Below are 15,418 nucleotides of genomic sequence, written 5' to 3' on the forward strand. Positions count from 1 at the left end.
TTTCATTGTACCTTGATTAAAAACAATTATATGCACTCTGTGAGATTAGTATACAATTTAAATTTTTATCAACTTATTTTATAAACATAAATAAAATAATTTAGAAATATAAGGTGACTATTTTAGAAAAATAAAATAATTCAACAGATACAGTTATATACTAGACTGATGTAGTGCTACATGCCTACAATCCTAGCACCTTAGGAGACAGAGACAAGAGGACCACAAGTTTGAGCCCAAACTGGGCAACTTAGCAACATAAAGAAATCTTGTCTCAAAAAATTAAAAGAGGCTGGAGATATAACTCAGTATCATAAAAAAGTACACACACACACACACACACACACACACACACACAGATACTCACATAATGTATATTGTGTTTGTGTATAAAAATATACATACACAGGGCCAGGCATTTAGCTCAGTGGTTCTGCCACCTCCCTCTCAAGCACAAGGTCCTGAGTTTGATCTCCACAAAAAAAAATACACACACACACACGCATAATATGTGGATGGTTAATATTAGGAAATATAATATTCTCATAACATGACTGAATCATTATTTATTACAATGAGGGACAATGTGTGGGAAAGACTGGATTTATGAAAATCTAGAGTTCAAGAATTAAAAATTTTAATCTATATATTTTCAGGAAGAAATATGTGTAAAGGCAACAAAATGTTAATTGCCTTGACAAAGAGAACAGGGACTTCTTTACATTTATAAAAGTTTTTTGCAGAAAATTAATCTTTTAGAAATAACTAGTTAAGAAAATAATCTTTAGATAATTAAAAGTAAAATGCAGATATAAAAAATAAAATTTAACCATGAAATCTTCCTAATAAATTATAAATGCTCATAAACAAAGGAATATTAATAAAGTGTAAATGACAGTGAGTAGAATCAAGTTCAATACCAATTTATTCCTATTGTAAAAAAGTATGCAGATAGGGTCAGGGATTTAGCTCAGTGGCGCTGCGCCATTGAGTGCAAGGTGCCAAGTTTGATTCCTGGTACCCGAAAAAGGAAAAAAAAAAAGTTTGCAGATAAGCCTCATGAAATAATTTGATTGGGAAATAATTAAGTAGCACTAATACTAATTTAGAATATTACTAAGTCATCTTCTTGTATTTTGTCAATACATTTAATTCTTTGTATTTCTTTTGTTTTCTCACTAACTGCCTGGAGGTTTAAGTGACTTTAGATTAAGTACCTCAGAGAATGCAAGTACATATTAGAATGGAGTCAGGAAGCAGAAAAACTATTTTCATCAATTTGTGAACCTGAAGAAGAGACATTCCAGGCTTCAAGTTTTTTGTTTTTTGTTTTTGTATCGGGGGTTGAACTCGGATCACTTGCGAGGCAGGCCACCGAACTGCTGAAATAAATCCCCAGCCCCTCCAGGCTTCAAATTTAAAATTAATTGGAAAAAATACAAACCAAATTGCCTCTCAAGGGCTAGGTTTTAAAACAATTTCTTCTAAACCAACAATTTCTGCTTAAGTTTCATGCTTATTTTAATCATCACTGATTTGTGTAGGTGAATTTTAATAGCAGAGGTGGAAATTTGGCATAATAAAAATTTGAAAGCATTTTTTTTCCTATTTAGTGTTCACATGTCTTACAGAAGAACACTTAATATAGTATGTTGACTAGTGTCTTGCCTGTATGTACCTGGATATTTTTGATAAAAACATGTTTTCAAATTCAATCAAAGCACTTATATCTTTTTTTGAGTATACTAAAATATATAATAACATGACAAAAATTTATATTTTTTATCTCTTCAAGACAGTGTACTAGATTTATTTATACAGATAGATTTTCTCTATCTTAATAGTTTGATAAAAGATCATCTCTGTCACAGCTTTGGCTTTAAGGCTTTCCACATTTCTTCAGTTTGCTGTTTGGCTACAGCATCTCCAGAGTAGTCAAGACAGTCTGCATTCCACATACCAATGCCCCGTAAGCCATAGTTTTGCATATATGCTGCCTTTAAAGAAATGCTCTGAGGGTTATCATACCACACTTGATGAAAATGACCAGCAGGATCCTATAAAAATAAATTAAAATGGAAATTAAAAGTACAGTAAGAGGAGGAAAAGTTTAATTCCAATGACTCAAAAGGTTACAATGAAAAAATAAAAATTTTATAGCACATTATTTTCCCGCTCTATTATTCCATGATTTTATACATTCTATTGTTTATGGTACTTCTAACAATAAATATTATATGAATGAGCTTCCTAATGTATTCTACTTAAGGCCTTACTCATGTCCTATGATTCTTTCCTTGATCTGGTGCAATAATTCTCAACCAACATGTACATCTGAATCATTGCAGATCTTGAAAAATACAGATTCCTAGATACTACACCACATAAAACCCTCTAGTGTTGATGCTAGGTCATATATTTGTTTTTCGCTTTGTGTTAATTCCATTTGGTAACTCTGATGTGCAACCAAAGTTAAGAAGAAATCACTGCTCTGGTCCGCTAAAATCAGCTTATGTACTTTTCTTATGTTTGTTACAGTTCCTGGAAGTGTGCCTAGCTAGGAGCTGAACAGATGATTTTGTTTACAATAAATCAGCCAAATCAAAAGGTAACGACAATGGAGAAGGAAAATCCTCTAATACCTTTCTAGGTGTTACAATCGTGATTCTAAGAGGCTGTTATAGTTGACTCCATGTGTGATTAACACATACCTGAATAAGAACTATAAACTAGTTTCTCTTATATGCACCTTCTATCCTGTACACATCTTAAGTCAATAAACACTCCAGCTACTGGTTAAAGGATAAAAGAAAGAGCATATCTAGGCAAAAAAAAAAAAAAATTAAGGAAATACAAAAAAATATAGGTGGCCAAAACAGAAGGACCCATGGCTAAATATAATTTACTGATTTTTATATACATCTGGGAAACTTCTTAAAGGAAATTTTGAATGAAAGCCATTTATATGCTGCTTTATGATAGGACTCCCAGAGAAAAATACTTATTAATAAATGAATAAGCTGTGGCACATTTAAATGTAATAGATTAATTACATACAAGCATATCTCACCCTATATCAGTATCCTATTAACATTTAAAAATACAGACAAAGCTCTGCATACTCTATGAACTGTTGTGATCTCACTATTAAAAGGCAATTTGTAGCACTTCTACATATGAATGACTTTTTAAGAGTACGGAGCAGAGCCATACTCCATCTGCTATCATTCTAGCTAGTACTCTGAGCTTTTGTGATATTGTTAGGAAATTTTCAAGTATCTCTAAATAGTGACGAATCAATGGGTAAATACTGATCTAAGCATGGTTTAAGCAAACCTAATACCTTCCAAAGTATTGAATCCAAGATAAAACTACTATTGGTGAAACAGTATATAAGGCAGAGGACTCTCTTCAAACACAAGAGAAACCCAAGAATTTTACAATGGATAAATCAGAGGAACAAAATAGTTATATCTACACTGTTTTCTAAAGTGCCATTAAATGTCCTTCAAGGGTCCCCAGAATGTTTCCTCATTCTGTGACCACAAAAAAGTGAGTAGAAGGAGTAAGTTCTGGTGTTTCACAGCAGAGAGAGAAGACAATGGTTTATAATAACATATTATATATTTTAGAAAGATCTGGAAAAGATGAGCTAAAGGGCTCCAAACATGGGAGAAATACTACTTACCCTGATTTGATCAGTGCATACTATTCATGTCTTGAAAGAGCACATTGAAACCCATTGATATATACAATTAATATAAAAATATATCTTAAAAATGATTTGTCTAGGACATAAAATATACATACTTTACTCTTGAGAAAGAACATGCTTCTTCATGTTAGAAAGATGAAAATGGTGGTTATATGAGGTTATGAGGAGGGAGAATAGGAGATGTTGGTCAAAGGACACAGCATTTCAGTGAGGAGGAATAAGTTCAAGAGATCTAGTATACCATTACAACTATAGTAAAAATCAATGCATTATATATTTGAAAATGGCTAAGAGTAGGTATTAAGTGTTTTCACCATAAATAATAAGTTTGTAAAGTAATACATATTATAAATACCTTGAGTTAGCCATTCAACAGTATACGAATATATCCAAACATTATTTGCACACAATATATATAAATTTGTCTTGTCAATTAAAATTTTTTTGTTTAAAATATTAATTTGTTCCTTCACCTCACTCAACAAGGAAAAAATAGATTAAAACAGTACATCCTAGTGTACACTATTATTTCATATTAAATATTTCTAAATTATATGTACTTGGCTACCATAACCTTTACCAAACTATATGCATGAAATACTGTTCTTATCTATTTCTAAGAGTGCTGTGAAATAGGTTCTTTGTTAACTAAATGGCTTTATTCATTGCAGCACTTCTCAAATCCTTTTCTGTAGTGTTGCATATTAGAAATCTCCAAGAGGGACATACATTATATAGTGTTTTCTAAGTACACTTGGCTATGGTACATGTGTATATTTGTACACACATGTATATGTGTGTAATATTAACAGTTCCAGAACGTTCTATTTATTTTCATCTCTGAAGTTTAGAAAGCTCACACTAAAGCCTACTATATAGTTAATATATAGGCAAATAAACATATAGTATAGTTTTTATATAGTAGTATGTTTACATTTTTTATACATGAGTATTGGATCACTAGTCAAGAATATAAATCTTCCTCAAATTAATTTATACCATTTCAGGATTCCTTTTAAAGTTACATAATTTAAAGCAAAGTCAAAGATTATTTATTCTTTAGATTTTTGAAGTATGAAAAGTTTTAATTATGCTACAGGTGAATTATGAAAAATATTTGTTTGTTTTTCCCCAATTCCTTCTATATTTTTCTGTCTCCTACTTTTAATATTATTTGTCTCAATTATGAAGTAATTTTGAAATGATAGTTTTTCATTGTAAAATGAGTGCTAATTCATCTGTTCTCAAATTCATTCCTCCCTATCCAAGAGATCATCAGAATCTTCAGGATATTTTGAAATGGAGGCCTTTAGAGCTAATAACCTATTTTGGCCCAAAGCCCTTTCAAAGCAAATCATCATAACCTAATTGTTAACTATTAAGGAAGTCCTGTTTGTGATGTATATGTTTTTATAGCATCATCTAAAATGAAGTGGCCCAAGCAGAGTATTGTATTTGAATGAGCATTATTTGAATTGCTCCCCAGAGTACTAAAGTTTCTGATTACATAGATTCAAAGACAATTTACTCATAAAAACAGCTGTCTGTATGTTATGCTCTAAAAGAAAACTGACAGAAACCCTTAATACCAAATATCCAATTATGAAAATACAGTTATGACAACTAATAGAATAAATGTTCATAATATTTGTGGAAATTCTTACTTTATAATTATAATAAGGAGCCTCCTGATCTTTATTCCACTGGCTTCCAGAAACAGAACTATTTATTTGCTTCATGATTATTTTATAGGGTACTTGTCGTCCTGCAGCATCACTACAAGGAGCCCCCCGGAAAGGGACTTTTGCAATGGTACAAACATGATCCTAGAAATGCAAAAATGTTCATGTTATACATTACCAAGCACATCATAAGAGCCAAATAAAAAACATAATAAAAAACTATTTGTTAGAAATGAAATATATGCTACCAAAAATAACCTAATTATGCAGGAAAATTTTTTAAATAAAATTTATTATTAAATGAAAATATAACATTCAAAAGCTTCTACTGGACTAATTAAAAATAAATAAAAATTTAGTCTCAAACTACATTTCAAAGCCCTAAATAGGGGCTGGGGATTTAGTTCAATGGTTCCACCACTTGCCTTGGAAGCACACGGTCCTGAGTTCTATCCCCCAAAAAAGAAAAAGAAAAAAAAAATCCTAAATAGAATTTATACATTCCCAGTGAAATAAAAGGAGACATAAAAATGTATAATGGGGGAGAAGATTACATGACAAAAGACCTATTCTTACCTCAGATAGGTTCAGGCAGTGATAATCATAACCATACCACGGAACACCCATTACAAGTTTCTTAGGGTTAATGCCCATCTTGATGTAGTCACTATATCCTAGTCAAGTAAGGATATAAAAACATATTTTTTTCTTCATATATCTGTAAATGTGTTCATAAAAACTATCCAACTATTCAAAATCTAAACAGTTACATTGATGCCAAATACTCAGTTTCTCTAATATAGTATTATAAAAGTCATCCCTAAAGAACTATAAACCCATATCTTACTTTCTAAACCACTTTTTTCATAAAAAAGAATTGAAATTATTATAAAAAATTCATAAAAATATAATTAAAGGAAAAACACATTTCAGGAAAGCATGTTAATTTTATTAGCTATTAAGACATGATATATTTAGTATCTAGATTCTAAAGTTTCAAAAAAGTTATACAAATCTTAAGCATTCTGGCAGTGATGCAATCAGAATTTGTGATAGAAAGCACATGGTGCTCCATGTTTTACATATAACCTATTAGTATCCTAATGACAGCTGTGGATAAGAAATACCTTTCTTATTCAAAGTAGGTAATAGAAATATCTTGCAGGATACAGATAAAAATTAACAAATACTTGTACTATCAATCCTTTTTTAGCTCAGTGCTACAAAACATGTTTTTTCTACCAAAAGAGATACTCCTAGTGCTCACTTCGGCAGCACATATACAAAAGAGATACTCCTAAGTTATCTTAACTATTGAATTAAATAAGTTCATTGGTTTGCAGAGTCTTTTAATACTATTCTGCACTGTTAAAATCCCCAAACTGGGAATAGTATGCTTCATTTCCCCAACATATTTGATAATGAACCTTTTATTAAGAGAACACCTCATGAAAGTTTGAGAACTCAGAATTAAATAATTTTGCAACTTTAATAGAATATTACTGTTCAAATTTAAATAGTGTATGTTCATGATCAGACTATTTTATCCAAACAATTGGGATGTCATAAAATGAAGCCAGATTCTAATATTTTACCTCTGTATGAAAAAAATTTATTTATAAATCAGTTCATTGAATCAAAACCAAGTGTCTCAGAAATTTCAGCTGAGTCCAAAATATAGCAACCAATCTTTTGTTCAATTGATAAGATACAAACCAATCCAAACTTGAATGCAAAGACCACATCATATGTTAACAAGCCAGAAGTACTCTTAATTCTAATAGGAATATAATTTTTAATATCAGAACTAATATTAGATAAAATAAAGCCAACCCTGCTAGGTTGTATGGTAGGTACACATAATTATCTTTGCTATTAAAGTATTTAACATTGATTATTTTAACAAAAATATCTCATTGAATTCTAGATAAATTTTTTTCATATGATCTCATGACAACAGTGCTGTACTTGAAGTTAAAATATCCTTTTGAATCCTGCTATACATAATACTTATAGTTTAAAATCTTTTAATCTCTGATATAGAAGAGAGTTAATGATAACTATATACCTATATATCCCATATGATTATTAGAAGAATTAAAAGAAAACTTCAAACTTTTTGTAAACATTAAAGTTTACATTTTTGTAAACTCTCCAAATTCAATGATTTTTTAAAATTTATTTATTTTCCTTATTGAGTTTATTGGTACATTTTAGGTATACAGTACAGTTATGTTCATTATTGGGATCTTGTACCTTTACATAACAGGTCTTGGTTCTTATTTTTTTCCCCTTGTCCCTGCCCTCCCTTCACCCCCTCTTCCCCTCCCCCTTTACAAACACTTCATTTCCACTTTTTCATTTTCTCATATTTTTTTCTTTTCCCTTATTAGCTTTCCCCTCCCTTTCCCACTTTCCCTACACATTTAGCCCCTTTCTTCCTATTTCACATTGTCCATAATATCATTAGGATCTTGTGTACTATTATAGTTTATTCACACCAGAGAAACTATTCGGTATTTACACATGTGTGACTTATTTATTTCACTTAGGAATATATCCTCAATATGTATCCATTTTCCAATGATTGAATCTAATTTCTCATTCTTTATGGCTGAGTAATATTCCATTTTATAGAAAACCCACATCTTCTTTATCCAGTTTCCAACTGATGGGCAAATTGGCTGTTTCCAAGAATTATTTTTAGATGTTTAAAGTAAGCTATACAAATGGAAAAGGTATAAAAATAACAAACATATTAAAAGATAACTTGATGTTTGAGGTTCTGAAATTAATATTAATGAATCTTGTGAATTCTTACCAGATAATGTCTGATTATAGGGAGCATTGGCTGCTGCAATACATTCTGACCAGATCTGACTTTGTTCATCATAAGACATCACAAAGAGAAAGTCAGAAGCATCTGCAATTCCAGTATAATTATAGCATCTTCTGTCTATGTTCTTTGGAGACCAAGCTACATCAAATGTTACCTGTGGGAAAACATGTGTAATTTCATGTAACATGATCAAATATGCATATTACATCAGATGGGTTTTCTATTTTTTTTTTTTTGCCTCATACTACTCAAGAAAAAAAGGATTACTTATAGTTTATAAATGTAAAGTTTGACACAGATAGAACTAGAACAGTTCTAAGAAATTTGTTTTTTACTACACTGGACTGGCCGAGGCATGTATTTAGACATTGTGTATACAAAAGAAGGGGGTTTAAACCCAAATGTCTTCAGAGGCTCAGTTGGTAATTCAACTCAATGAAAGTAGGTATAATGACATTTGAGTGTGGTGGGGCCTCTGAACAAGTGGAAACTGCACTCTACAAAGAGATCAAATGCAAAAGTTGTTAAAGATCTGTGCAGATTAGTAAGTCTCCTGTTGTCACAGCCTGACTGGATTAAATGAGCCTCTGACTCACAATTATACTACAGGGTAGTCTTAGCCCAATATTACAGTTAGAAAACTGGTGTGTTATGGACCACAGGTATAAATTAATCAATTTAAGATGTTGAATAAATAATTTTAAATGGTCTATTTTATGGAAATATTAAAACTCAAGTAATATATTATCTTTCATTTTGAATGGTGAGCCAGAATTCAATACGAGTTTCTTTAAAATATTTTTATTGCCTTAACTAAACATTAACAAGCCTTATTTTAATTTGTAGAAATGTTCTAAAACGTCATTAAAGAGTTTTTTACTTAACTAGGCATTTAATAAACACTCCTTGATTAATTACCAAAAATGAGATACTTTAGGTAAAATTTTATACTTTGGCCAATTTATCGTAGCAAAACTCTTTTTAGGACTTTTTCTATTCTCTCCATAATTTTTCCACTACTGGTATTAAAGAAGGCTCAGCTTTATGAGCTTTTCTCAGTAGTTCTACCTTCTGTGTATGCTCTATAGACCAAGCTACATCAAATGTTATCTGTGGAAAAACACATATAATTTTATGAAAAATGATCAAACACACATGTCAGATGGATTATATGTCAAAATAGGCTGTGAAGTGAAATTCTTACATATGGGATTTATCTAATCCCATCTATCAAAATGGAAGCTATATCATAATAACAACATAAAAGACTATCTCTAAGCAGATAAATGTCAAATCCATTTTGTTATTCCATACCTATCTCCTGAATGCTAAAAGTATTTTCACCTGAATTTCCTATCATAGTTTATCTTTTAAGTTAATATTTTTAAGATAGTAGTATTAGTATATTAGGCAAGAAATCAAAAGACTTGGGTTCTTCTCTTGGCTCTGTTATAACTTGGTCTACATCACTGCTATGTCACTTAAGGCATTTGAATCTGTTTTCCAACCTGTGAAAATAAGAGTAAAGAAAGGACTCGTCAGGGGCATTTCGAACTCTTTAATTCTCTGACCATAATTTTGTAAACTTATTCATCAACTCTTCCCAAAAACTCATTTCCTGCTCCAGGTTTTCTTTTTTGGTCATTTTTTTTTCTAGCTACATTTAGAAATCTTGGGCCATTTTCTGACTTTTTCCTTCCCTTATACCCCAAATCTAATCTCACAGTTTCCTTAGAGTGTTCTCTCACATTTGTTTTGCTCCTTCCTATTAACTAATTCAACAAATATTTATGGAACACTTGCTGAGTATCAGGGCTATGCCATTATCTTAATTCAAACTATAAATCTCTAGTTCCTAGGATGTTGGCTAAATACTTAGTAGCCTTCCTTTCTCCTTCAGTTTTTTTATACCACTATAGAATAATCTCCCATATTTGCGAGTCTACCCATGTAACCCATTATGTACAGAATAAAATGCACATTCCCCAGCCTGATATTCTGTATCTTCCACAATCCCAACTAGTTTTGCAACTGTACCTCCTACTTATTCACCTAATAGAAATCTGACATGGTAGCCCAAATTATTCTGCTCACTCTTCAAACATGAAAATAGATACTCCTTAGTTTTTGTTGTTTTTTTCTGGTCCTGGAGATTGAATCCACAGATATCATCCTAAACTATATCCCCATCCCTTTTTTGTTTTTATTTTTTTTTAATTTGGTACCAGGGTTTAAACTCAAGACCTTGAGCTTGTGAGGCAGGCGCGTCACCACTGAACTAAATCCCCAGCCCTTTATTTTGTATTTTGACACAAGGTCTTGCTAAATTGCTAAATCCTCCTAACTAGGCTCAAACTTGCAATCTTCCTGCCTCAGTCTCCCAGTGTTGGGATTGCAAGCATGTACCACCACGCCTAGCTGAAAGTAGATACAGTATTCCTATACAATCTCATTGATCTTGCCCTTACACTATAGCTTAATGAGGACTGGCAAATAAGTTGTTTCCCACATACCAAATTTAACCTATTAGTAATAGCTACCAAGAGAACAAAGGAAAATTCCTGAGACCAAAAGGGGAGGGGTATTGTGAGGAGGAAAGGGGTATGGCGGCCAGCATGCCAGGCATTTGCCACCCTTTTCTATGCTGTACTGATCTGAAAAGTCGCATTCCAATCTTACAGACCTTCCCCATCTGCATAAAACCATAGCGATGTGAGTCCTCCCATCATTATTTATAATGATCAACTATCCTAGAATCACCTAGAGCACTTGGTAAAATTATAGTTTCCTGTGCTCTGTCCCAGACCTACTGAATCAGTTTTGAGAAACTTTAAACAAATAATCCCACATGATTCTGGGATAGGTTTAGGAATCACTGGTTGTATTTATAATGCTCTTAGAATGAATATTATATATAAATGTAATAGTCATCAATCATATATATTTATATAAAAATAGTTTTTAAAACTGTCTGCACTGAGCATGTACATACTTTTGTCTTTATTGTTTAAACAACAGCATAAAAACATAAGTATACAATATTTACATTGTATTAGGTTTAAGTAATCTAGAGCATACTTTGCCATTTTATGTACAGGACTTGAACATCTTCAGATTTTGGTATCCACATGGGGTTTTCGAACCAATCTCCCATGGAATACCAAGGGGCAAATATAGGGTGTGTGTGTGTGTGTGTGTGTGTGTGTGTGTGTGTGTATGTGTGTGTGTTCATTTGTCCTACTTATCCATATTAAAATTCTTGAAAGGCAGGGATCATTCATATACTCAAATAAATTTTAAACATTGTGGATCTGGTCCTAGCTTTCAAAACACTCAATATCTAACCTAGTAGTTCTTAATTATAATAATCTATGAATTTTTTTTTAATTATGAACTCTAGGTTCATCAAAAACCTTCTTAATAATAATTTTTGGAAATGATTCCTCAGTGTTTATGTGTATGCACATGTAATTATCTATTCTTTTTGAGACCCCTTATTATCTTAATATGTGGCTGGTTTAAGAATCAATGATCTGGGGCCGGGGATTTGGCTCAGTGGTTCCACCACCTGCCTAGCAAGCGCAAGGACTCCAGTTCAATCCCAGTACCAAAAAAAAAAAAAAAGAATCAATGATGTGGAATCACACTACCCTTTGTTACCTACACATTGCCTGGCAAGATGCCTCCTGCTGTGATCTGCTGTAATCAGGCTCATTGCAGCAATGAGAAAGCACAATGTCTATTGTCTGTCATAGCTCTAACAGGTTCTACAGAATCAGTCCTTTGAGCTTTTTGGGGCCTTGAGTGCTCTGCAAGCAATTTAGAGACCATGAGGTAAGTGGGACCTTCTGCAGAATTACCTCTACTCTTAGGCAAGAGTCATTTCTGTCCTGATTGGTGAAAATCAGGCCCTCCATGTTCTTCCTGCCTTCATTGCCTAATACTTCTTTGCCTAATTCCTGCCGAAATGCAAGTCAGTGAAATATCAGTGTTGTATTCTGATGTGAATAGAGGACAAATTTTACACCTTAGAATTCCTTAAATAATAACATTAAAATTTATAAAAAGTGTTTAGGAGATAGGTCCTGAAATCCTTTCCTATTGCATTATTATAAAACTAAGATTGCATACCTTCATGAAACCATTTTGATAGGGAAAATATAGAATTTCCAAGAAAAAAAATGAATGTTTTTACCTGTGATCCCTCAATCTCATGATGAAAAGACTCTGTGGTTTCTTTGACCAAAGCTGTTAATGCATCATATTCAGGTGATGAACAAATAACTTCTTGCTCTATGTCAATGTTAATTCCATCCATATATTGTGTTTTAGCCAAGTGAAGTTTTTGTGCTATCCAGGATGCTCTGAAATTAGGATCAATGATGTTCTTTAAGGGTACATCTCCTATGGAAAAAATATACATTTTTGTACCTATATGCTTTTTTCATAGTTAAATCCCATTTATTTTACAAACCCACTTTCAAAGAGATCAAAATGTCTTTAAAACATTTCATTATTTTGGAATACTAAGCCCCTGATCCCCAAACAGAGAACATAATATAATACACATAATATATAATAGTGCTCGCTTCAGCAGCACATATAATATATAATAATAATATAAATAAGAGAAAGCCATTGCCTGCTAATTTCTAAAATTACCAATATAGATAAAATAAGATTATTCCCAAATTAAAGGCAAAAATTGTGGACTAACTAAAGGTCAGTATGCTAATTAGGCAGTCACATTTTGCTCAAAATGTGATTTAATTTTTCAAAAATTATCTTGATTTTTGAAATGAATTTAATAGTATTGGAAATTCGTGCTGGGGGATGTAGTTCAGCAGCCCAGTTCCTGCCTGGCAAGGGTGAGGTCCTAAATTCAATCCCCTGTACCAAAAAGAAAAAGAAAAGAAAATTAATTTGGGATTTAAAAAAAGATAAACACAAAAAAGAATTTTTTTTAAAAGTAAGGACTATAGCAAATGATACAGGTAAATTTACCAATTAACTGAATACATACAACTGTTTAAAAAAATACCTTTTAGCACTACTCTGGCTCCTTTTGAATGAGCATAGCACATGAGTTCTGAGTCATATTTTCCAAAAGCTGCCACAGTTGTAATCTGTGACCAGTCATAAGATTTCCAAGTTTTCTGTCCGACATCAAATACAAAGACCTGCCAGAATAATGGGGATAAGCATCATCATGTAAACCAAGAATATCATGCTGACCATCCAGACCACCATATACCAGGCACTATGATGCGCCAACAGAACAAGGGTGAAAGACATGACTGGTGACAGGGATAATTGACCAGGCCAGGAAATTGAGGAAGAATGGGCCAGGAAGAAACAGTGGGAAAGTGCCAAGTCCGGGAGGCAGAGAGAGTGTGGTGGTTGTGTAATTGAATATTTGGTATGGCTGATGCCTAGAATTTAGAGAGCAGAGAGAAGAGCCAAGGAGTGGTTAGTGCCTCAATCCCCATGAGACTTGTAAGACCTGTTCTGAAGTTAGTGCTATATCTTCAAGGAAGGGGATAAAATAAAAAACATTTTTAAAAGAAGCTATGCATCTTAGAAAAATCCCTTCAGCTGAAGTGGGAAAAAGAGGTGCCCAGACTGGAAGAACAAGGCAGCTTTTGGATGAATCCAGGCAAAGGACGATGGTGACCTCAACTAAAACTACAAGCACTGCAGTTAAGTGAGTTAAGTGAACAGATCTGGAGATTCTAGGGAGGCACAATGTACAGGACTGCGACTAACTGAATGTGTAAGGCAAGAGAAAGGAGTTTAGTAAAAAGTTTCTGGCTGCTATAGATGGAGCTTTAGACACTGCATTAGATAGTACGAATGTCTTTTAGTGGTGTGGACTTCTTAGTATTCAAACTAAGGCAGCTGATGTTAATGTCTCTTCAGTATTTTTTTTCCTCACAGAAGTCTCAGTCGTTTGGTTTCTTTTATTCCAAGGTATTAACTAATTGAGTCAAAATATTTATTGAATTCCAGTAAAGTATAGGGAGGGTTTAGGGTTCTTTTTTTCTTTCCCATGCCTGTCTGCCTGCCCTTTCCTCCCTCCCTCCCTGCTTCACTCCCCCCCCCCAGGATTGAACCTAGGGAACATCCCCAATCCTTTGTATGTTTTGGAGAATTTTGGGGTTTTGTTGTTGTTTTTGAGGCAGAGTCTTACAAAGTTAGCTGAGTTGGTCTGGAACTTGTGACCCTCCCACATCAGTCTCATAGTAGCTGTGATTACCACCACATCCAGAGAGGGAGGGTATTTTGCTAGGCACTAGGGACACAGAGGTTAACAAGAGAGCCCAAGTCCCTAGGGAGTTATTAATTGCAATAGTAGTAAAGGTTGTAAGGGAATGTAAGGTACCACGGGGACCTACTAGGCAGGTGGGGCAGGAAAATTACCCTGAGGAAATTTAATCCCCCTTAAGGGATGAATAAAATTGGTATAATGACAAAGGAGGAGAGTGCCAATGTACAAAAGAGAACATTCTCAGAGGAAGGAACAAAAAGCTGAAGTTCCCTACACTTCAGGAGAATTCTTATTCTGGGACTGAAAGTAGCTCCAGCACAGAAATCCTGAAAGTGTATGGAATCACATAAAAGGAGTTAAGGTAGGTGTTAGCAACACGAAGAAGTACTTTGTATACCACTGAGGATTTTGGATTTTATCCTTGATAGTGGAAATTCATTGGAGTTTAAATCTTTGGGCTACTTTGAGGAAACTGGATAGGGGAGGAACAGTAGGTGCACTAAAAAAAAATCAAATATTTCTTAATTTTTTCAGGCTCCCCCCTTTTTGTTTTACTTTTTAAATTTCAACTGTCCAGTGAAATAATAAAAATTCAATGTGCAGTGGCACATGCCTGTAATTCTGGCACACTGTGAATCTAAGGTGGAAGGATTCCAAGTTAAAGCTCATCCTGGGCAACCTAAACCTTTAGCCAGACCCTGTCTCAAAAATAAATAAATAAATAATAAAAACTACAGAATGTAAACAGAACGGCTCGTTAATTTTGGACTCACATTTTTATCAAACTGTCTTGATTTTAATTCCAATAATTAAGACCAAACTTACTTTAAAAAAATAAGAGCTTGTGAGATCCTACTGAAAACACAAAGAAAGGAGCTGGGGGTGTGGCTTAGTGGTAGTGGGGGTTCTTAGTA

At 33.1% G+C, this 15,418-nt stretch overlaps 2 protein-coding genes across 5 annotated transcripts in view; one reads left to right on the forward strand and one right to left on the reverse strand.

Annotated features, from left to right (window-relative positions):
* Positions 1-8,325, forward strand: part of Spata1 (spermatogenesis associated 1) — a 58,216-nt gene extending 49,891 nt beyond the window's left edge. For all 3 annotated transcript variants that reach the window (XM_010636725.2, XM_010636728.2, XM_010636726.2), the window contains 2 exons: positions 2,539-2,608; positions 8,239-8,325. In XM_010636725.2, coding sequence (XP_010635027.1) covers positions 2,539-2,561 — 23 coding nt within the window. In that variant the 3' untranslated portion in view covers positions 2,562-2,608; positions 8,239-8,325. The remainder of the gene's footprint in view (positions 1-2,538; positions 2,609-8,238) is intronic.
* The window catches only part of Ctbs (chitobiase), a 15,864-nt gene continuing 1,864 nt past the window's right edge, over positions 1,419-15,418 (reverse strand). Inside the window, exons 1-6 of one of the 2 annotated variants that reach the window (XM_033758199.1) lie at positions 13,278-13,366; positions 12,432-12,600; positions 8,219-8,390; positions 5,974-6,071; positions 5,380-5,541; positions 1,419-2,057 (exon numbers count right to left, since the gene is read on the reverse strand). In XM_033758199.1, the coding sequence (XP_033614090.1) occupies positions 1,866-2,057; positions 5,380-5,541; positions 5,974-6,071; positions 8,219-8,390; positions 12,432-12,554 (747 nt within the window). In that variant the 5' untranslated portion in view covers positions 12,555-12,600; positions 13,278-13,366 and the 3' untranslated portion in view covers positions 1,419-1,865. Of the gene's footprint in view, positions 2,058-5,379; positions 5,542-5,973; positions 6,072-8,218; positions 8,391-12,431; positions 12,641-13,277; positions 13,367-15,418 lie in introns of those variants that run through there. The other variant, XM_033758198.1, reaches the window with a different exon arrangement.

Source organism: Fukomys damarensis, unplaced genomic scaffold (genome assembly GCF_012274545.1).
Source record: "Fukomys damarensis isolate Sample0158 unplaced genomic scaffold, DMR_v1.0_HiC HiC_scaffold_33, whole genome shotgun sequence".
NCBI classification, from domain to species: domain Eukaryota; kingdom Metazoa; phylum Chordata; class Mammalia; order Rodentia; family Bathyergidae; genus Fukomys; species Fukomys damarensis.